We start from the raw sequence: 24,059 nt of genomic DNA on the forward strand, positions 1-24,059 counted from the left end.
CGTTCTCGCCCGCTACGGAGAGAGGAGCACCGAGCAAGGACGTCACAGCGAGATATTCCTCCTCGCGATGCCTTCCGTGGAAAGACTTTACTGAGAATACAAGCTGACTAAAAACAAAATAAAACTTTAGGCTTGTTGTATTCTATTCTCATATACTATCTGCCGTGTTCCTCTGTGTATGAGGCTGATCCTAGCGTCGCGCCTGGTCTCGCCGTCTCTGCGCGTGTCTCAACGTAGCCCCGGCCGGCTTTGTTCGATTTTTGACAGCAGTAGCCTCTACTCGTTACCGCTACCGACATGGACCGTTCAGAGAGGGACAATCGATCAGACGAGGAAACCGAATACGAAGAGGAGGAGATGGATCCTAGGATCCAGGTAGGTGTTACGGTAACGATAGCCTATTTGAGATTGTAATGGTTCTGTTATTCAATTGCAGAGCCAAAGGGGTCCATTGGGTTCAAGAATACCGTGATCGGCAACGTTGAGTCTGATGATTTATAGGTTATAATGCCTATTTTAAATGGTTTGCAGCCATGACTCAATGGCCCATTTATTTACCCAGGCAGTCTCGTCTCCTTAATAGTAATAATATCGCCAATATGAAGGCATCGAAATGCATTGCAATTGGTCTAAAAGCTAAATCTTCTGTTGGAGTTGGGGTTCTAGTCGTTCCTTAACATTAATTGCAAACCATTTTAGGTTCAACTTAATTATAGGATTAGATATATTAACCCCACTTGCAATCATCTATCAAATTCTGATCTCTGTCTCCTGTCCTTCGGTTTCCTCTCACTCAGGGAGAGCTGGAGAAACTTAACCAGTCCACAGACGCCATCAACAGATGTGAAACTGAACTGGAGGTGAGCTTGATAAACACACACACACACACACACACACACACACACACACACACACACACACACACACACACACACACACACACACACACACACACACACACACACACACACACACCATTAGCAAGGTGAAGATGTAGTCAACTGAATACAATTATTTATTTTTGTCCTTTGCGATGTAGGCCTACTCACACTTCAGTGCCCTCAGTTGCACACAGCCACTAGTGACAATTCCTTATCATGCTCTTTTGAGATTGAATAACACACACATACACACACACACACACACACACACACACACACACACACACACACACACACACACACACACACACACACATACACACTGCCTTTCCCTGATAAAACCCATTTGAAAAGACACCAAAGGATCATGGCATTGGAACACATTTTGTTCACATTTTGTCCTTTGAAGAAGTACGTGTGCATCAGTAAGAACATCTTGGTGTATATTGGCCCTACGTCATTGATCTCCCTAGATTGATATCCTATTGATATCTTGACATCAGATGAGATGGTACAGCGTAGGACATTATGGGCGTACTTAAAACTGTACTTGAAAGTGTATTTAATAATATGCTAGCTATTATTATTTTATCTGTTTGTTTTAATGGGCCACTGTATATCAGTGCTTTATATTTTGAAATAAGTGCAGTGGTTTATTATTGTACTATAAGTTAGTTTCTGAATGGTTCACGCTCACTTAATGTTGCTCTACTTAACTGCTCAAACGGGTTATGAGCGTTGAGGTGGGACGTCAAAGTAATTTATAAGACTGAAGAAGTGTGCCCGTTAGTGTAACGGCATGTGCTGTCATGGGGATTTGGCTCATGAAAATGATTCATGGTGTGGCCTTTGGATGCTGGGTAGTGGAAGTAACTGAGTGTAGCTCAAGCTCACGATCAGCATACATTATGGCGATCTACAGAGGATAAAGTCCTGCAAAATCCTGCACACGAGGCTAGCAGTTTTTCTGGATGAGGTGGATTGGAAGATTTACACGCTGGTCTGTGTGTGTATGTGTGTTACTCACGCCAATGTTACTGTCATTATATATGTGTTACAGTGTATGATTGCTTGTTTCCTTGACACAGGGAGAGACATAGCAATTTGTTGAGGACATGGCTGAGAACTTGCGTATACGCTATAGTTGTCTGGATTTTAAATGAAACACGCAGTGTACATTGTGTGTAAGACGCTGATGTTGTGGTATCCAAATGTTTATTTGTACCGATGCAGTGTTCTTTGATACAGTGTAAACACAGAAGTCATGTGATATCCTCTTATCAAGCCTGCGACCAATTGGTCTTGCTGACCTTTTTATACATGGGCCAGCAGTTCTGAAATCTTTACTCAATCATGACAAAATATTTTAATAGAATTCCACAGAATAGGAGAACAACAAAACAACACCTAAAAAAGCAGTTTTCTCTGAACTCTTCCAGCTTCCAAAAACCTACTGTAGGCTTGGGTAAAACATAATGCATGACATATTCCAATAACCTTTCTAGTATTGTTCCCTCTTAGGCTGCTGAAGGCGTTCTGATGTAGTCGGATGAAAGTTGTGTAATTGATTTAAGTAAGATGACCTCCCAGCTGGCCAGGTCCCTTATCTCTGGTCCGCTACATTAAGAAAAGATGGCACTGTTCTTTACCCTTTTTGGGTACATGACGCATGACTCTGAATTCTGCGTATTTATGTTCTCGTGTTTGGTATAGACTACAATCTTTTACAGTCGATAGTTTGACCTAGGAACAATGTAACCTTTATGAAGGTGATTCCAATCAGAACAACACAGACTTAGTTTACCGCGTTTTGCCAAAACTTAGATTTCCCTCGGACTGGTTTGTTTGAGGTTTGTGTCCACACCACTGTTGTTTAAGCTCTGCCAAAATCTTCTTGGAAAAATATCAGCAGCAACCCCTGCAAAATCTCTTATTTTCTGCTAAATAACTTTAGAATAACCATTAGTTAATAGTTTAACCATTGAAGAATATGTTGGTCTATTCCCTGTCCTCAAAGACATTTGTGTGACTTTGATACATCTATTTTTATGTTTGGATCATTTGTGTTGTCATTTGGCTATGATCATGGGTTTGGTGTCCTCAACAAAATCTTGGTTTTCCTGGCGGGACTCGAACTGCTCAGTGGAACCTGTTCCCTCACCCGGTCTCTTGTTCCCCGTCAGAGCGCCAGGCAGAGGTTCCGCTCTGTGCTGGTGGAGGCCACCCTGAAGCTGGACGAGCTGCTGAAGAAGATCGGGAAGGCAGTGGACGAGTCCAAGCCCTACTGGGAGGCCCGCAGGGTGGCTAGACAGGTGAGGACGTGTGTGTGTGTGTGTGTGTGTGTGTGTGTGTGTGTGTGTGTGTGTGTGTGTGTGTGTGTGTGTGTGTGTGTGTGTGTGTGTGTGTGTGTGTGTGTGTGTGTGTGTGTGTGTGTGTGTGTGTGTGTGCGCTGGTTGTAGGGAGGTCAGGGGTAAAGTATAGAAATTTCTCTTTTTAAAAAAGTACCAACTGATGTACGTTTTACACCTTTAATTGGTGTTTTTACTTTGTTGTGGTCGACTCTTGAAAGGACTGTTTGTCAAGGAACCGATTATTAAGGTGAATTAAGTCTTTGATTGTGTACTCTGAGCCTAAGGTTCGGTCACTTCGGGCTGGACCTTATCCTCATTTTGGTAAATACCGGTACTCACCCATAATGTGTCGCGCATTAATGCTCAACTATACCAACAATGTTTCTATTTAGAGCCCACACAGCTGTGAAGCCTCAAAGAGAAAGTGTTCAGGAGATCCCCAGGTGGGACAAAGCACTTCTATTTTCAGTTTGTTCCCACACCCTATTTTCTCTTTAATTGGTCTCAGTTTTAAGACATGATGAGCGGGGGGTTCGGGAGGGGGTGTAGAGACACTTGCACTTCCATGGAAGTAACTTTAAGCTGATGATTAAGTTGCAAGATGGCGTGAAAGTGTGTTTCATAATCAAACAGTTTGAGTTCTCTTTTTCCAACCGGAAAGTCCAGCCTGTGTCACTGACCAACTTTTTCACTTAGAACGAGAGCTACTCAAGGGCACTGATCTCATTACAACTAAGACCACAAACAACAAACATGGACCACAAACATGGAGAGTTTCATTAGTTTAAAATATTTATTAATGAATCACTGTTTGGCCATCACTATATATATTTACATATTTTAGCCACGCATCCACAAATGCAGCATCATTCATTCTCTGAAAATAGCCATAGAGGTATATGGCCGGAATCGTAAATGCAACGGTTTAGACCACTGAGCAGGATATATAGGGGGGGGACATAAACAAAAACTTCAAAAAGGTGTTTGTGTGGCTTCTAATAGATATGTATTTTCAATAATATACATTTAGAAATAATTTATATTGGGGGATGGGACTTACTGTTTTGCAAAAGTTGGAAGAGACACTGAATCTGTGCCCATGGAGCTATAGCTAAACCTATACTACCGTTGGATAGATTTAAGTAAATATTCAGAGAATATGTGAATACTGGAACCTGTAGAAATAGTTCACCTTAATCACTACTATAAGCATTGACCCAAGTACTATGACCAGAGGGAGACAGCTGGCGTGCTGTGTGCAGTCATTGTTCTAAAGGCGCTACCTGCGGCGTCACAAGCTGAACTAGCTACTGTTCATTGAACTTCCCCAAGGCATGACTGTATGTCATGACTGAGGAACTGACACCAGTTCCTCTCTGTCTACCTGCTGCTAGGTAGAAATCCCACCCAAAAATAGATGTTCATTTGAATGGCCCTATTCGTAGTATTTTAGCACCATTGTGCGCGCATCCGTTCTCTTATTGTGTCGTACAGTATTTGAGCATTAGCGTAGAATTAGCTTACATTTCCCCAAATCAGCAGCATAAAAGAACAGTGGAAGAATGTTAAGCATACTCTGCTGACTTAACAGGTGTCACCGCTATCGCTCAAGGTCTATTTATGTTGTTATTCAAATATAACGAGGACCATATCCTCCTGGGCTTAGAGCTAAGCGTGATCACCCCGCCCAACCGCGATAGCTTTTCTTTAACACAGTAGAGATCAGGAGATATTTCCGGTCGCTCTCTAAGGCACTGGTGGTTATTCAAATCAAACAAATTGTTGAGACCAGCACACTAGATCTATTAGTAAACACATGGTTGGGTTTTTCCCTATCCTCCATGCGTCTCATGGCAGAAAAGATAGCATCTGATGTGAGGACAACATGTTCTGCTTTCAGTAGTTTCGCCTTGCTTTCTCTAATTTCACACTCACACATAATCTCTGTCCTCCCTCTCTCTGCAGCAGTACACTGCAGTAGTACTGAAGGTTTTATGGCAATCTCTTTCCCGCTCTAAACATTGACCGAACGTTCTGGTTGAGGCGTTTTCACCTCAGATTTTGGAGCCACAGATTTTTGCCAAATGATGTGTCTTTCTCACTGTTCAAATTATGAAATGTTGCCACTTGTTTCTCTCTGATCATACAATCCTTTGAAAGTGAAAAATGTAACTCTTTGAAGATATATTTCTTCCAAAGATATACTAATATTATTTATTAAATGCATATATATTCAAGATGTAGAAGAAGGATGAAGGATCAAACCAAGGTTCAATACCTTACATTAAATTGTAATATGTATCAGTATGGCACCAAGCATTATTTAAAGCATGATATCATTATCAAATCTAATTAAAAACCAAACTTCTGTTATAATATCATGTGATTGTCTTCTCGTTAACACTCATCCCTCATCCTAATTGGTAAAATAATCCAAATGGTATGTCTTGATGTGACGGTGTCTAAATTTCATCAATAAACATTCTACTAAAACGGGATTGAATTACCCACAATCACCTCTGGTTGGAGGATTTACTTTTAATTGTAATATAGTAAAGTATGGAATCAATTCCATACTTCCTTCCCTTTCTCCCATATCCTTTCCTTATTTGTGTACCTCTCCAACTGGCTCTTGCCATACATTATGTCATTCATCATGATTTCAAGTCCACACACACACACACACACACACACACACACACACACACACACCCACACTTGCTGTTCTATTTGCATTTGCGGTTTTAAATTACAATTAGGGCATTTAGCAGACGCTTTTATCCAAAGCGACTTACATCGGTTAATAGACACATTGACACACCGACGGCAGAGTCAACCATGCAAGGCGACAGCCAGCTCGTCAGGAGCAGTTAGGGTAGAATTTGTCTTGCTCAGGGACACATCAACACTCAGCTAGGAGGAGCCGGGGATCGAACTAGCAACCTTTCGGTTACAACACAACTGCTCTACCTCCTGAGCTAAGCCGACCCAAATGGGTACATCTTTTTTTCAAAATCAGATATATCAAGACAGCCCAACAGTACAGATCGGTTTTTATTAGATCCTCTCTCTCTATGTATATGTATATATACACAGTAAATATATGTATATGAGACTGTCTATCAGTCTTTCCAAGGTCTCCCTCCCATGATAAGCCACCTGTTTGCCGTACCAGATAAGAGTCTGACTGGCCAGGGAGTGGTGACTGTGGCTGGACCATGTCTTGGGGTAACCCTCGCCGGGAAATACACAAATAGCAGCCACACTATTGTGTAATGAGCACTTCACTCTTTACCCATGTTTAGCTACGAGTGTATTTAGCTGACTCCATCCGTCAGAATGACTCAACCACTTCTGAATAGAATAGAATAGAATATGCTGGCCAACAAGGGTGGGTCGGTAGGCCAGCTGTATAGCAATAATATATTGTTACATTATAATGTAACAAGAGACTAACAATGTTTTTTGGGGAGGGTAGAATGGGGAAGAGTTGTACTTTACAGTTTAAAAGGAGATCCAATTGATGATACACAAGACTATTAACTATTTACTATTTACTCAGACACTTGTATCCAAAGTGGCTTACAGTGATCTGCTTAAGTAGCGAAGCAGGTTGATGTGAGGGCATCTTGCCCAAGGATGCTATAAGGTAGCCTGTCAAGTGTAGGTTTGAACCTAGATCCAGAGATAACGCTGCAGGGTTCGCATTCAAATAAAACCAAATAGGCTTTTTTAGGGTTCCTCCACATTAAGAGATCATTCAAGCAGTGACTCAGCAAAGGTTGGGGGGGGGGGGGGGGGGGGGAGTGTTAAAAGGTGTATTTCACTGCAGAGATACAGAGGGAGTGAATGGTTGAATTTGCACATTTTAAAGTGCAGAGTTAGGGGAACACAAAGCTGAAGTTGCAATAAGTACGTAATTTACAGAAGTGTTTTTTATCAACTATTTTGATTCATTATGAAATGTGAATTGCGCCATTTCTGTTCGTAAGTCGTATCTTATTATTTCAGAACATTTTGTAGGCTATAAAACAAAATGAATTACACATAATTCTCCTTTGTTTGTCAGTGGCTCTGATGCTTTCAGGATTTTATGCTTGTGTGAAGGCTGACTTTTATTTCATCTCATGGAGGTTATTTTAAAGACCCTTGGACTAGAAACATGGAAATTAAATGAAAAACCTTGAGAATATGTTCATGTCTCCTGTTTAGTGTGTGTATTGAGAAAGGATCAGGAGGATTTAAGCAGAAGGCGAACAAGACACAGACAGTAAAAATAACAAAGTCCCTGTTCACAGCCTTTTGATTCTCAGGTGCTGGTGATGTGCAGCCAACGATAATATAAAGCAAAAGTCTAAAAAACCGCACACTGGTAAGCTGATTTATTTATGTCAACGACGCTTTCGCTGTTGCTTCGTCAGGTTCACTCTTCTAGGCGCAGACAGTATTGACTAAAGGTCGAATTCAAGATAGCCAGAAGATGGAAACATGTCCATTGAAGCCGGCAGAAAGGTTGACCCGGAGACAGACGGACAGAAAAGCCAACAGTCGGGTAAACGGGCTGTTTCAGCCCAGAGCCCAATTCAGTTTATTTGTTCCTGATGCACACTTTAGACATACGCACGCACGCACGTGTGTGTGCGCACGCTTCCCTGTTGTCCTGGTAGCAGAGGTTGACAATACTGTGGATGGCCCATCTGTGGCCTTTAGCTTGATGCTAATACATTCCCTCTGTCTGTATGACTCACTCACTCACTCACTCACTCACTCACTCACTCACTCACTCACTCACTCACTCACTCACAATGTTCCTTCATTTGCTAAATACTATAACCTCTGTTTACATATAATTTTTTCTGTGAGTTTGATTTGTTTGGTTCATTATTGGTCAGAATGTTGGTGTACGTCAACTTCAAATGTCTTTCAGAGCCTATTCGCTGTAATGTGACCTACTTCTAGCAGCAAATAGGTCATACATTTGGGAGGATTGCGTTTTGATTCTTCAGGATTTGATGAGATTGATCGGTTGAAACTAAACCAAGTGAGGACAAGTAAACATCACTGAACACATTTCAGCCATTGAGGGACAACATTGATTTGATTTGGTTTTGAAATCGCTGAATTCTTTTGGAAACCTTGACGATCGGGAGCACACCAAAATTGTTAAGTGTTGTATGTCAACAACATGACCAAATGTGGAAATGGAGGGTGAGAACTTAAGTGCCACCCTAATCGGTCCTCCATCTGACCAAATCTGCCACTCTGTGGGTGTGAAAGTAGCTTTGGTTTCGAAAGTAGTGAACCTCAATGTGTGGATGTGTCACTCTTTGAAAGCCATGATGCTAAACACAGACATTGTGCGCTATTCATGAAGTCCAGCTTGACTACACCTAGACTTGTGACCGAAGGAACAAAACTCCTAGCCCTGCTCAATGGAAAAATGCCTCACCACTGATCGCACTGGGGATTGGTGATTGGTTTATTGCCAGGTTATCTATTACACATAAATAATTAGTTGTTGTGGTTTGGTGCTTTAAAGAACACATTACTTTCATTCCATTATTATCCTTGTCAATAATTTAAGTGCATTCATCTTGTGTATGAACAAGACGATGCACATTATTAATGTGTACAAACCGTCCACCATGGCATCAACTACGGCCAATGACAAGAGTCTAACATTGGCTTGCTTAGCCTGACGGGCAGCCAAAGCAACCATGGGATGCACCATTTGCAATTGTACATCTAAATATAAGAAGGGATGACCTACATTTTCTCAAAGTCTCGACATCTCCTGTGTAATCTAAATAAAAGATTAGACTGCATGCTGTGCAGCACAGCCTGTAATATATTATTACCATTGCTTGCTAGTCATAAGCATCCACTGTCCTACTTCTGGAGCCAGGATGTCTCTCGGTTATATTGGCCATGAAGGGCCATAAAAACGGAGGAAAACATTGCTACTGGTGCACTATGCTCAGGCTCACTGACCTTACTAGGTTGGTCGTTGTTTATCAACCACCCAACTTTCTTGACAAAAGAATAACCGTTTTCAAACCTGACAAAACGTGTTAACAGGCTGTGGCTAGCCAACAATGGCAATGCTAGCAGGACCCAGAATATCGGCTTAAAATTCCTGAGGTCCCCAATTGGGCATTTTAACAGTGATTAATTATCATTTGTGATGAGTAGATTTAAATCAGTTTGTTGTGCTGTGATTCTGCAACTTCCATTTGCTTTCATGAGGTCAACCTAGAGTTCTTGTCTTTCTACCCCCTTTTCCTTTTCTCTTCTTCCAGTTTCTAATTGCTACAACTCTACTCCCTCTCTCATCAAATTTTTCAACTTCTTTTTCCACTTCTCTCATATATCCTGAACTAACTCCCTAGCACTTTTCCCCTCTCTTCTGTTAAAAGAACAGAAGTGTTTGATGCAACATGTATCAGATGTGAATGTGTGAGATTTTCCCCTGAGGTCCATAGTGTGATGAGTTCTGGTGAGTAATTAAAAAAGTCCACAGAAGCAGTTTTCCTTCCATATTATTTTGCCTGGGACTGGGGGCCAGTCATAGGACGAGTTGGTGCGATATGATAGTTGCTTCTGTTGTTACTGTTTTACCGAAGAATCCACTAGTCTCTGCCTCTCTTTCTATCGTTTTCTCTGCCTCTCTTTCTATCGTTTTCTCTCTCTCTCTCTCTCTCTCTCTCTCTCTCTCTCTCTCTCTCTCTCTCTCTCTCTCTCTCTCTCTCTCTCTCTCTCTCTCTCTCTCTCTCTCTCTCTCTCTCTCAAACATCATGCAGCTGTTAGCCGTGATGCTAAAAAGGGAACAGAATCAGCATGAAGTGCTAATGACAGCTAGCGCCCCAGGCTGTCACGCTGAACATCAAGGGAGGAACATCGAGGCACTAAAAATGAACTTTTTAGGAACTGATGCAGAGAACTTTCTTCTCTCCATCACTCTCCCACTCTATCTTTTTCTCGCCCCCTGCTCTCTCTCTCTTTTCTATTAATCATCTCCATCTGTTCTCTGCTTCAGTGTTGCTGTCATTGCTCTTACATCTTCCTCTTTATGCTATGCCTTTTGTTTTCCCGTAAACATCACAATCAATCTGCATCCGATCCACCTCAACCGTGTTTATTATATACAATATATTAAGTAGGCTCATACCAAATATAGTAAATGTCTCAAATATTACAATACAGGCCTCCAGGCATTACAGTAAATGCAATAACTGCTTTCTTTAGTCTGAGATTCATCACCCTGCATGCAGAGTAAGAGTTCTCCACAGCTTGATTTGTTATTATTAGTTTGTTCCTATAACTATATGTGGCTCCTAAGAAAGGTTAATGAAGGCTTAGGTAGAAGCTTAGATAGCTTGACAAAAGTGCTTCTTTCTTTCTTTCTTCCTTTTTCTTTGGTGCCTTTGGCGAACAAACGAGCACTGAGGAAAGTAGGGCAAGAGGTTGAACGAGACAGATTTATAAGCAAAACCGAACTGCTGTTCCTATCCTATGGAATATTGCTCTCCAAAGAGATGTGCAGTGTATGTTTCTCTTTTTGTCATGCTGGTAGTTTGTGGGCATGTTGCTCGAGGTTGACTGGAGACATTAGACGTTTGGACCCAACAACCTACTTTAGTCTTTAAGGTAACAGCCCAGCTGAAAGTGAATCACGCATCATGGAAGGTCATTTCTTTATATTTTTTAAAGCAATCAGCCATACTCTTTGGCAATAACAAGATGGGGCGATACGACTCCACAGCCGTTCATTTCAAAACATGACTGAGTTAGAGAGATCAAACAGAGCCCTGCCAGGCTGGTTGTGATGCGTGGTTTGATTCTGCCAAGTTGAGCACAACAACAGCAAGACTTGATCGACAACACCGTGGCCTTGTTACTTTGATCCATCCCCGTCTTCTCTGTCAGACCACGGCATGTCATCAAGTGATTTACACATCAGAGCAAAAACAGCAAAACACAGTTTACGAGGATAAAAACAAAATCAAAGGTTGTTAGAAATGCTGAATTATTATGTCTTTATATAATCTGTGAGGGGGATAGTGACAGTGATCACCTAAATATAGACATGAAGAAAGATCGGTTCAAAATCTCCCAGCCTTGTTTTAACTTAAGATCGATTTTAAGGACCATGTTTGTTTACTGTGGATCATCTAATCTTTTATTTTAAGAGCCCCATAAATGCAGACCTTGTTTTTTCTCGGTGGGTGTGACATATTTTCTTCTCAAATTACTCCTAGATGTTTGTATGGCAAACGTTGACCCGAAAGCAATGGTCATTCCATACAGTACGATAACTGGACTACATGAGGTCATATTTGCAGATGCAAAAACCTGAAGCATGAACTGCAATGATGTGGTTGTGTTGCTTGATTATAATTGATAACGTTTAACGTTTGAGAGTGCATATGAAATACTGGACACTTTACTGTATAATGATGATGGATAACTACGTTCGACCTATTCTGATTGCTGAGTCGCATTAGTTAGTTTGTCCTGTCTCTGGGGCAATCCACCACTTTGCTTCCTGCTTCCTCCCCCCACCTCACACGACATTGACACGTTCCATAAATCGCACGACTAAGTCTCTGTGTTCATGTAGACCATGAGCAACACACAAATTAAATGGAGCTCACCCTACATTGCCATAGGCACACACATGCAGACATGCACACGGACCCGAACCTGGTTGCTTTGCTTCTTTGGCAAGATCTGGCAACACTGGTGGACAGTAGTAGTCACACATCTCCCGGACAAGGACTGAGACTGTGCATGGTTCGCTGCGTTAGCATGTTGTGTGGCTGTGCTGCTAATGCTATTAACCCGTAGCACGGGGTGATGTCATAAGGTCGCGAAATGCGCTGGGCTTGCAGGACATTCCGGAGGGAGGTTTGGACTCGTGTCCCATCTGTAGAGGTGGCTTCTCATTATGCTGCATAATTCATAACCGCAACTTTGGTTTGTTTCTTTTTGCCATACTGCCTGTTTCTGGATGCGGATCATAGTTTGTTTGGACTGAATCTTCTTCAATCATTTTGAATTCTCTGAGAGTAGAGGAACCTAGGGCAATGTTCCAAGTGGGTAATATATTAAACCTGTGAACAGAGGGACCAGCTTTGTTTTCCTTTTGTGTGATTAACAAAGATCACAAACAAATGAAGGTACACTGTGACGCTGGGCGTCAAACCTGGAATTAAGGAGACCAGTGTCACTAGAAGATTCTGCTTATGCATGGCTGTCAACAGTAGGCTGAATCATTTACTTTAGGGCGTTCTATTCATATAGTAATTTACCAGAAGCCGTTATCCAAAGCGACTTGCAGTGGATTCACATGCATGCTGGGAGGTTATTGAAGCCTTCAGGTATCACTGTAGACTGCGGAAATTTGGGCGTGAAACCCCAGTAGCTTTTGGCTGGCAACCCAACACCCAACTGACTTCACCTCACTATCCCCTGAGTCTGACCTCTATCAGATCCCCACACAGGCTGGATTACGTCCGACGGTAGTTTCTGCGCAGGCTGTAAATAATGCCGCTGTTTTCTTCCAAAACGCATTGTGCTCGTGCTCAATCTTGTATTAGGTCTGTCTGTAAATACCGGCACTAATCCAATCTTTGGTGTTAGTGGTGTCTTGGCTACCCAACACAGGGGCCTCCGGATATAGCACAGACAGTTCACTGGGTTTACCAGAAAATCGAACTGGAGCTTCTTGAACTTTTGCACAGATTTGGTAGGTCGGCTGCTTTTTAATAAACGAGTAGAACATAGTTGGATTGGAACCCATTTGCTTATAGGAGGATCAAATTGAACTAATGAGTTTTACTTGTTTATCGATTTAGTTTAATTTGGGATTCATTCTCTTTGATCTGTAAAACATTTGCTGACATGTAATAATTTAAAATGATCAATTATACTTAAAATAATGAATCTCCATCCCCCTCCGTGCCTCCCCTCCAGGCCCAGCTAGAGGCCCAGAAGGCCACCCAGGACTTCCAGAGGGCGGCGGAGGTGCTGCGGGCTGCCAAGGAGACCATCTCCCTGGCCGAGCAGCGGCTGCTGGAGGAGGACCACAGGCAGTTCGACTCGGCCTGGCAGGAGATGCTCAACCACGCCACCCAGCGGGTGAGCCTGGGGGCTGGGAGTAGGCGTGAGTGAGTCTGAAAGAGTGTAGGAACGTGTGAGAGAGTTAGTTTTGTATGGATGAGAGTGTTTGTGCGGGTTAACCATCTGGTTTATTTTCAGGAAAAGGGAAAGATTGGGTGTAATGTGTTACTAAGTACAATTAATATAAATATGAAATATAACTGAGCCAAACTAAAATGAATCCAATCCAAGTGAAAGAACATAATGGAGGGGTTGAAGCCTGTGTAGCTCTACAAACTATGCTCAGTAAAAGGTTCACGTTCAGAGTGGTCAGGGATGCATCCTGAGAGGGATTGACGTTGTGGGCTGTGATTGGCTGTCCCAGGTGATGGAGGCGGAGCACACCAAGACACGGAGTGAGCTGGTGCACAAGGAGACGGCGGCCAAGTACACCGCCGCCATGAGTCACATGAAACAGCTGGAGAAGAAACTCAAACGCACCATCAACAAGTCCAAGTGAGCCCCCCCTCCCCTTTATTATTTAATTGGTCATATTTGGACCCAGTGTTTCATGCCAATACTTTCATAGATTGTTCTTATCCATATCGGACTATTGAGGTTACACAGGTTCAGTTGACATCGGTTTCAGTTATGAAATGTGGTTTACAAACCCGAGAATTCAATACAGAAGCAAAACTGTTTCTGAGGAAAAATGAAGATAAAGTCAAGCGTTTAATGAGAAGTCTTACTCAAGATATTTTCCTTCCACTAAAATATCTGATGATTGAGCTGTGGCAATGCTAAATCAGCAATTTAACCGCCTGGCTTTCTCTTACCTATTTTGCACATTTGATAAATAATGAAAACGTTGACAAGGCAATCAAAGTCACAAGATGATGTCCAACTTCAAATTCAAATGACGTGTGGAGCATAGTATAAAGGGAAAACATTGAGCGAGTAGTACCTTTTTTGGGCTAGTCTACGCAGTCTACTCCTTGTATTATCTAAGCTGGAGGTAAAAAGTGTGTAAGATGTATGTTACTATGTTCTGCATAGCCGTCTATCTATCTCAGCCAAGCTCTCACCCTCTCTCGTTCGCTCGTGTTCTCGGCACACTGGTGGTTACCATGGTGATAATGTAGGCCTACTGCAGCCGCGTGCTCTTTTCTAGGTTACATGCTTTATTTTTGTTTTATATAATCCCTTTCTTCCCTCTCTCCCTTTACACAGGCCATACTTTGAGATGAAGGCTAAATATTACCTGCAGCTAGAGGTATGTATATGCACCACTGTGTGTCATTAACCCTTTACAGTCCTTTACAGTCCTACAGACATTTTAAATGGCTTGTATAGTTCAAGACGGTACTAAACAGTGCTGCAATAAAACACTGTGGGAATTCAGCTTGACATTGGAATTCTGAGACGCAGTTTACGCAGGCCCGTTTCATGTGTTTGTGTGTGTTTGTGTGTGCGCATAAAATATGTACTTCTCGTTAATCTCGGTTCCACTGTATTCAAAGTTCCCCGTTTTGGACACGGAACCTCTTTTAACAGAACCTCTTCTGTCTCTCCCTCCTCCCCCCCTCCCCTGCAGCACCTGAAGCAGAAGGTGGATGACCTGCAGGCCAGGCTCTGCCAGGCCAAGGGCCAGTACAAGGGGGCCCTCAGAAGCCTGGAGGTGATCTCAGACCAGATCCACGAGCGCCGGCGCTCCAGCGCCATGGGCCCGCGGGGCCGGGGCGTCGGTGCAGAGGTGGACGGTGTTGCCTCGGAGACGGACGAAGGCTCTAGTAAGTCCAGACCGCTGTCCTCTCAGAAGGTGGAGGGCCGGTGTGTGTGTGTCTGTCTGTCTGTCTGTCTGTGATTAGACCTGCCGTCCACTGCAGCACTGGCATTTGTCTCTCAGGTTATTGGTCTGCGCGTGGTTAGAGCTTTACAACAAGTCCAACTGTAAACAGAGTCTAAAAATATCAAAAAGAATCCTAAAATTGATTTGCGACTTACTTTCGGCACACACAAGCTAGGACTGTGAGGTCTACCCATCTCATTTGTTCAGTTTAAAATCGGATCCTAACACGGTGCGTTGCGGTAGCTTGTGAGGCAGAGTGTCATGCTCTTCAGCTCTGTGTTTGTATATTGAACCAGAAAGAGGGTTAGCACTCTAAGTAATTTGCTGTAGTACTGCTACAGCAAATGCAAGTATTCTTTAGCATTGCAGTCCAATACAAAGAAAGGTTAGGTGCTCGATGATGGTTTGTGGCTGCCCTCTGCAGTCTCTGTACTAAAAGGCAAGACCGTAATAATGCAGTGCTTTGTAGTTAATCAGAACTAATACGATCCAGCTGTTTTTTAGTTTTGGATCCTACATCATTCACTTCCTTCGTCCTTTGTGTGAAATACAAGCACACACACAAACAAAGTCCTTGTTTCATAGGGAATGGGGGGATGAAAAAGCCTGATAATTAAATTTGGCAACGCCTGAATCTCAGATCTCACAGTTCCTGGGTTTTAATTTAGTACCTGGAAAGTAGCTTTGGAGGAAGGAGCTTCAGATAGAAATCGAAAAGCAGCCTGAAGGTTAATGGGTTCTGGCTGCAAGCAGCTAATTCTGTCTCACCACTGGGAACATTCTGTCTTTTCATGAAAGGTGTGATATTTTTGATAAAGGGATGGATAATTCCACTGCTAAATTTAAGCTTAAACTTTAGCTTAAGCTCATTTGATGCAGACTATCACCACCAACTACTGCCTAACACACACACACGCACGCGCGCACCGCGCGCGCGCGCGCACACACACACACACACACACACACAAGCACACACAGGGACAGGAACACACAGACAGTAGTGTGTCTGTGGTAATTACTGGATTCTTGGAAGAATCCTTCCACTGAAACCCTTGTCTCTATTTTGAAAGCCCAAGCATGACGGCTATGACACTCATAACCAGATTAAAGGGATGAATGATTGCATTAGGAGGAGCAAATGTTAAAGTTTGTTGTTCCATCCGTCTAGTTCCAGTGGGGAATGGGCTGGTTTTGAACAGATTATGTGTTGAAGGTTTAAAGAGAAACACAATAGTTGTATTCAGCCATGATGGTTCTGTGTCTGACGTGTGTCTGTGTATATCATCATATCAGGAATCTGACCTGAATCTGGAGTCTTTTTCCTGGAATAATCTCAACCCCTTCACTCATATCCTTCTTTTTCTTCCTCTATTCTCTCTCCACTCTCCCCTCTTCTCCTCTCCCCTCCTCTCCCCTGCCCTCTTCTCCTCTCCCCTCCTCGCTCCTCTCCTGCAGTAAGCTCGGTGTGTCTGGAGGAGGAGGTGTTTGGCGGCGGCGGCAGCAGCCTCATGTCCGAGGAGGACTCGGACACCCACTCCCTCTGCAGCCTGGGCTCCTCTCCCACCACCCCCCTGGACATCCTCTCTCCTTATTCCTTCACAGGCTCCTCCTGCTCCTCCTCCTGCTCCTCCTCCTCCACCTGCTCCACGTCGTCCGCCAGCCCCTCCCCTTCCCCGTCGCCCTCCTCCACCTCCTCGTCCTCGTCCCCTGCCCAGTCGTCGAGGCCCTGCAGCCTGGACCTCCCCGGCCCCGCCTCGATGGCCGGCCTGGGCCTGGTGTCCCCCGTGCTGGGTCCTCGCAGCCAGTGCAGCGGGGCCTCGTCCCCGGAGTGTGACCTGGAGAGAGGTCAGTCTGTCTATCCGTCTGTGTGTGTGTTAGAAAACGTTTATTTAAATTTGATCAAGAAATATTCTTTGTCTTATGACACGCAAACACGCACATAAAAACGCGCATCACACACATACGACTGGCCCAGGGTTGAAATTTGTTTCCAATGTTTGTATTTTAATTATTATTTGTGTTCAAGCATTACACCATTTGTTGGGTTAGGGTTAGGTCACACCAACTCCCTAATTAAACATAACATTATCATGTTACAGTGGATATATTATGCAAACTATTGTATATCTGGGTCAGCTGAAGGATGCGTATTCAAAACACAAGAAGGACAAATCCAATTCATGCGCTATTTGAAAAGCACGGCAATGCACTGGCATAACATGAAGTGAAAACTAGAAGATTACTAGAAATGTCTAAGTTAAGACAAGAGAGGGGTTTGGTTGCGGGTTGGGTGTGTGGCATATTGTCATTGCTATTTAGTGTTTCTTCTTGTTCTAGCCTATATTTGTCTGGGCGGATCACTAGTCTGTGAAGGGGTTCTCATTAGCATGCCTTGCATTACAAGCATCTGCTACCCACAAACAGTGGGTGTTTCACAGAGAATTGAGCTATGTCTGTATTTTAACATCGAGTCACATTGCAGATTTTGTATCCGCTTTGGCCTATTTGAGTTAAACTAGTTCTCACCAAAAAATGGGAAGTTTCTACCAGTGTGACCGGATTAGCGGGTCACTTGACTTCCGTCAGCAAGTTGGTAGTGTAGAGTTGGCAAAGATATTATTTTTGTACTTCGTTAATACCAGAAGTAGAGGTTAAGAGAATATGAACAAAGCAAACAGTAGTCTTTCGACAATGGTTGACTATAACATCAGAATATAAGTAAAGTAATGTAGAGAACTGATTGTACTTAATATACAAACTTCCATGGCAACGGAGGAAAAATAAATAGAATTGCTTCAATAACAATGAAAAACACACACGCACACACTCACACGCACACTCAGTAACACACATACATACACAGGAAATTAGCATGGTCTATTTAGCATTTAGCCGATGAACAAGCACACGGCGGTAAATGCAGATGGATGGGGTGTGAGAAGCTATTCCTGCTGAGCCACCTGACCAGGCGCTACCTCTCTGCTCTAAGGGAAACACGCCTGCTCTAAGGGAAACCACCAATAAGTCAACCTGACAGCTGAGGGCAGGTGTCCCACTGAGAGAGACAACATCCTAACAGGCAGAAAACAGACCACAATATGAGCCTGACACGTATTGTGTGTAGGAGTTGCCCCTTTGAATATTCTATGTATTTTTCCGATTAGCTTTTATTTACAAAAGCAACATGGATCAATACTAAAGCAGGTTCTTCTCTTCCCCCTCATTATGGTTCAGGTGACCGGGCGGAGGGTGCAGAAGGCAGCCAGGACGTCCCCTCCACTAACAGCAGCAGCAGCAGCAGCAGCTCCACTGGCCCCAAAAAGACCCTCAGCCTGGAGGGGCGCTTCAGCTTCCTCAACCTACGCCGTCCGCGAGCCAACGCCACCAAACCGGCGGCCGCGGGGCCCAGTCCAGCCGTGGTACTGGTGAATGGAGTCTAGGGAAGGGGCATGAGAGGGAGGGGGGAGGGAGAGGAGTTCATCGCACCACCTCTGACTCATATTCTATGTTTTGAAAAATGGACCAGTTTGGACTACTACGAGAGCGTCCATGTTGGCTCAACAGTGAACTGCTAGGGAAGGCGTCCATATTGGCTCTGCAGTGAACTGCTAGGGAAGGCGTCCATATTGGCTCTGCAGTGAACTGCTAGGGAAGAAGTCCATAGTGGCTCTGCAGTGAACTGCTAGGGAAGGCGTCCATATTGGCTCTGCAGTGAACCGCTATTGGGGGTGTCCATGTTGGCTCTGCAGTGAACTGCTATGAGGAGCGTCCATGTTGGCTCTGCATTGAACCACTATCGTGGGCGTCCATGTTGGCTCTGCATTGAACTGCTATGGGGAGCGCCCATGTTGGCTCTGCATTGAACTGCTATGGGGAGCGCCCATGTTGGCTCTGCAGTGAACCGCTATGGGGAGCGTCCATGTTGGCTCTGCAGTGAACCGCTATGGGGAGCGCTGTAAACGGAGGACCCTTAACGTTGGACAACGCTGATGGATGTGACTCCTATGTTGTAGGAGTGAAAGACTGGACCGTGAGGAACAGGTGGTGTTCGCTGAAGGGGATTGGAGGAGAACAGAGACACAAACGTTTGTCCTAGTGTTATGTTTTTCGTACCTTTTGTGTTAGCATTTTTTTTTTACACACTCAAAGAGGACCTGCTGTTCTTGTCTCAGACAAAAAATGATAAAGACACACAAGTAGCCTGGACATAACACTGAGTCTGAGAATTCTAACAATAAGTGTTGTCTATGCTTCATATTACAGCATTGGGATTATAAGTAAATATCAAAATCAAGTGGGTTGTTCTTGTGCATGTCTGTGCCATTTATCTTTTGAATCCATGAAAGTGTTGTCATGGTAAAAGTATTACGTATAAATTAAGCGTCTTCTTCTACTTGTGGTTGTACTGAAAGACTGCAAATTATGAAACGAAAATGGCCACTGCTGAACATTGAGTATACTCCTAAACCTTACTAAAGGGGCATTATCATGTATGTACTAGTATTCATTAAGAGATAATGAATACTAATGCTTTTTATGATGGTGAATTTGAGATACAATTTAGCAGCAAGAATTGTTGCAGTTGTGTGCTAAAAGTCTGTTAGATGTGTGTCTCAACTGTACTGATTTAAACTTATTGTTGAAACGATAATTGCGTCTTTCACTGCCAGTCTCAAATCATCAAATATTCTTCAGCCATACCACTAAAGCATCATTTGATTCTGAATGTTAGCATATAGCTAATGTGGTGACTGGGTTTTCTTTAAGGAATGTGACCAACTCAAAAAAAGACTGCTTCCCAAACACCGGAAGAACCTCCTCCAGCCCTCTGAACAAATCATCAGTTTGAAGTTGAACCGTTTCACCACCCTCTTTCCTTGCTTCTCTTGGTGCCTGGATAAAAGAAGTGGTTAAAAATGTACGCAAGCTTCTGCATTCTGTGATATTTTGTGATATGTTTCTGTAAAAAGAAGAGTGAATTTACAGGACTATATTTGTGTAATTGTCAATGTTTTGTATGTTAGATTTAGTATGTCTCCTACAGTGTGCATTTATTTTTCTAGTGGGTTGTGCTTCACATGTTTTTTTTTAATTTCAGATAAGAGTCAAATAAACAATTGCTGAGCAGTTCCCTGTCCTGCTTATTCAGTTTAATGTGGTGCTTTAGCCTGCAGGTAAGATTTAAGATTTATTATTTGAGTGTTATTTGTTAGAAAAGGTAAAGCTATCAGGCAGCTATAAGTGAGCCAAGTACACACATATTCAATAGAAAACAATAACACTTAAGATTTAAACACATATAAAACTAATACCAAGTTCCTGTGCGAGGGCAGCTCCTCTGCATTACTCCTTCAGCATCTCAACTTCCCCTTCATTCAGTCTTTTAAGGCCCGTTCAAAAGGTCTCTGCTATGCCTGGCTTACTTCAGTCTTTGAAAACAGGTCAGTGGTTGTGTGTCCCAGGGTTACAGGGACACAGTAGCTGGGCGAGGCCTTGCTGCTGAATGGGCAGGACAGTGCTGCCGTCCTGGAAGTCCAGCCTGGCTCTGTTGATCAGAGGTGCTTTGAGATCAATGAATATCTAGGTTTGTGGCAGTTTCCATAAAAATAAAAAAATCACCATGCTTTAAGCAGACATATATAAAATGAAGTGATAGTGAGACATCGTTGAACTTTGGTTGTACTGACAAGCTTTTCAGACTCCTTGATATTTATTTTTCAATCCAAGTGAACTTGATATTTAGATTAATATCCCAAGTCTAAAGTGGTATCATCAGACTTTAGATTCATATCTAGAATATAATAAAGATTAAATATTGGTGTGCGGCTTATTTAGCTTCACATTTGTTCCGACCGATCATGTTTCTGGCGGCAGGGGCCTCCACGAACACAGACTGAGAAGCAGTTGTAAACTGCAAAATAAAAAGTATTGAAAGGCTTCAAATCAACACCATACAATGGTTGCTGTAGAAATACACTTGTTTAAAGCCCTTTGTGAAAGCTTGACCGACTAAGCTTTCTTCTGTAAAATAGGAGAGAAAAGCTGGAGATCGCTTACATTTTTAACAAGTGATGATGGAGAGAACAAGAAAATCAGAAATATATATATTTCTGAGTTCAAAATACGGTCTATCGGCGAGTATTTTGTTTAGTTTCAAACCAAACTTAATCCCTCATCAACAAATACCTATTTACTCACATAAATGATCAAGTCAAAATAAAAACAAAATAATTTCAGTATGTATGTCACTGCCTTTAAAGTTGTTTTCAGTTACAGTTGACAGTTTATGAAATATGACAAGATTGACGTAAAATAAGTGCATAGGTAGGTACGAATTAAAAATATCAGATTGGCAATACATTCCCTCACCAAACCCCTACTTCTAAACTGAGAAGTTGATCATGCATGTTCAACATTCAGATACATTGCTAGGCCTCTTGCTCACCTACACACAAGATTTAGGCTGTAAACCTCAAATAAAAGTTTATGTCATACATTACAGATGAAATGAGGAGGACTTACACCTGAGAATTAACACAGCATCATTCATTCACTGAAGCCTATTTTTACCATTCCATAGGTCCCTTTATTCACTTTTCCATCCATTCATTAACTACAGTACCAAAACAGGTCATGATGACAGATTGAGCTTGAGTAAAAGCCCCTCTTAAGAAAATCCTTGTGCTCTTGTAATGTTAAGGGCCCCTATTAACAGGTGTGATGTTGGTGAGTCAATACAAGCCAGTTCAAAATCGACCCGTTGGTGACATCACAAGTGGGAGCATCCCCTCTAGACGTATGACTGATAGATCAACAAAGCAGCCGACTAGATGGTACAGCCCCCTGTGTAGCCTGGTAGGTTGATATATGGCTTATCAACATCACACCTGGTGGTATAACAGGGGCCCTTTAACTTGGCTAAAACTTGAACCCATCATAATCCCTGTTCCTTTCAGTCCCAACAAGAATGCCTGTGGAAATCGTGCACAGGTTAACATGAGCCTCACATGTGGTTTGAGTTTCCTGTTTCCTACCCTGTATCAATCAACAAAAAGTATAACAGCACAGATCTAAAAGAAATTAGTCGACAATCTGAATTTTACTCACTTTACCAGGCAAACCCCTGTTCAAATGTTTTGAAGCATGAACTGCTGTTGCACAAGTTAATGGTGGGTTCAAATAGATTTTAAGATTGATTCTGTTTGATAGGCAATGGATTTGGCTCCATGGAAACCAAAATGCTATTGCTTCCGACATTAATACGTTGGTGCTTTGCGGTCTTAAATAAATGTAATCTTTTTGATCAGAATGTTTGCATTGTAGTTTCTTTAGTAGAAATTGAAAATAATATAATTTTCATCCGTATCATCTTCATTTGGCACATTGAAAATATTAGTCAATCATAGCATTCCCTTTGTAATCAATAAATTACAATAATCATCTCCGGGAACAAAACCGACCTGTTTGACCTAATAGAAGCGGTACCCTGTGAATCTATTGCGTGCAGAGCTATGTCATGTAACCTGCAGTATGTCAATGCTAGCGGAGAAAAAAATAAAAGGCCAAACCAAGGGTGTGACCTCTCTAAGGTGGTAGAGAGGCCATGTGTGAAAAGTGCTGCGTGTGTTTTCATGGTTTCTGAGGTCCACAGATCAGATGACCGCCCCACTGATGATGGTTTTCTAGCCATATAACAAGTCTCGGTGGTTCTCCTGCAGTCTGGATCAGAGCCTCCTGACCAAGACGACGACTCCCCCCTCGCTCAGCCCCAAAGTTCTCACAAGTATTTATCCAGAGAAGATGACCTGTGCCCACAGTCCAAACTGTGGCTGGCTTTGGCTTAAATCGAAGGTCCTTGAAACGACATCCAAGGTATGGCTTTAGGGCTATCCCAAATGCTCATGCTCTCTCTCTCTCTTCTCTCTCTCCCCTCATTGGAGGTGGGAGACCTTGAGGGCCATGGCACTGCTAAAGTCCAGGAAGAAGTGCCCTTCCTGTTTGGGCAGGAAGGTGGTGGGGATGACGTTGTAGATGCCAGCTGGCACATGGTCAAGCTCCAGGTAGCTGAACCCACACCTACAGAAAGAGAGACAGAGAGAGACAGAGAGAGATTATAAATAAGCGATTGAGGGATAGCATAAATTACAGGAAGCAATAAAAGACAAAGAAGATGTGATCGAGGACACATGTTATCATGTCACAGGCTATGATGTGTATAAAAACAAAAACAGATGTACATTCTACAGCTGTGTGCTGGGAAAACCCATTTCCACCACTGCTGGACGGGCGAGTGTATGTGTACCTGTAGTCTCCACTGGCCCTCTTCTGGAAGCCTGCTGGGCCAGGTTCCCCGACCGTGGACACGGTGACCACCTCGAACCCTACGCTGTACTGTCTGGAGGAAGGCAGGAGGGAGAGCGCATCAACTACTTGATGTTCGCATCTCTCACACTGGTGATGGAGGTGCATGTATGTATGAGTGCGCATGTGCGCGCGTGCGTGTGCATGTGTGTGTGTGAGACCCACCTCTGACCGCGGAGCTCGACCAGCAGCGGGCCGGCCCGCTCCAGGTTGAACTGGTAGATGGGGTTGTGTTTGTACGAGTCCTTGTAGTTCCCACAACCCCCCGCGCTGGCGCCCTTCCACTGGCCCGTCACCTGGAAGTCCACATCAGCTCCATCACACATGCTGTACGATGATATATAAACCTGTCGGTCTGCCCGGCAGAGCGTACCCACTGATGGCTTGATCCATCAATCATGTATCTGGTTGGACACGCCCACTTGAGAAGTCCCTAGAGGGTTGAGTGACCATCTACCCTGGCTCCACAATGCATTTTCTAAACGTAACATCAGTATAGATGAAGGGGCGGGCAGA

The 24,059-nt window shown here is 43.2% G+C and overlaps 2 protein-coding genes across 2 annotated transcripts in view; one reads left to right on the forward strand and one right to left on the reverse strand.

The window, feature by feature from the left end:
- sh3bp5b (SH3-domain binding protein 5b (BTK-associated)) lies at window positions 1-21,272 on the forward strand. The gene is made up of 9 exons (XM_056601712.1): window positions 1-375; window positions 798-860; window positions 3,065-3,193; window positions 13,208-13,372; window positions 13,719-13,849; window positions 14,564-14,606; window positions 14,928-15,123; window positions 16,638-17,027; window positions 18,417-21,272. Exons 1-9 carry the CDS (start codon window positions 298-300, stop codon window positions 18,620-18,622), a joined length of 1,401 nt encoding a protein of 466 aa, XP_056457687.1. The 5' UTR covers window positions 1-297; the 3' UTR covers window positions 18,623-21,272.
- Window positions 19,468-24,059, reverse strand: part of capn7 (calpain 7) — a 13,664-nt gene continuing 9,072 nt past the window's right edge. Inside the window, exons 19-21 of the mRNA XM_056601711.1 lie at window positions 23,709-23,839; window positions 23,485-23,577; window positions 19,468-23,258 (exon numbers count right to left, since the gene is read on the reverse strand). Of these exons, the coding sequence (XP_056457686.1) occupies window positions 23,114-23,258; window positions 23,485-23,577; window positions 23,709-23,839 (369 nt within the window). The 3' untranslated portion in view covers window positions 19,468-23,113. The remainder of the gene's footprint in view (window positions 23,259-23,484; window positions 23,578-23,708; window positions 23,840-24,059) is intronic.

Source organism: Gadus chalcogrammus, chromosome 11 (assembly GCF_026213295.1).
Source record: "Gadus chalcogrammus isolate NIFS_2021 chromosome 11, NIFS_Gcha_1.0, whole genome shotgun sequence".
NCBI lineage: Eukaryota > Metazoa > Chordata > Actinopteri > Gadiformes > Gadidae > Gadus > Gadus chalcogrammus.

What these genes read in the sequence shown, in the direction of transcription:
- sh3bp5b (XM_056601712.1), top strand. Translation starts at nt 298, where the DNA reads ATGGACCGTTCAGAGAGGGACAATCGATCAGACGAGGAAACCGAATAC. An exon ending in AGATGGATCCTAGGATCCAG is followed by an intron (nt 376 to 797) that starts GTAGGTGTTACG and finishes CCTCTCACTCAG; the next exon opens with GGAGAGCTGGAGAAACTTAA. An exon ending in CCCGCAGGGTGGCTAGACAG is followed by an intron (nt 3,194 to 13,207) that starts GTGAGGACGTGT and finishes CCTCCCCTCCAG; the next exon opens with GCCCAGCTAGAGGCCCAGAA.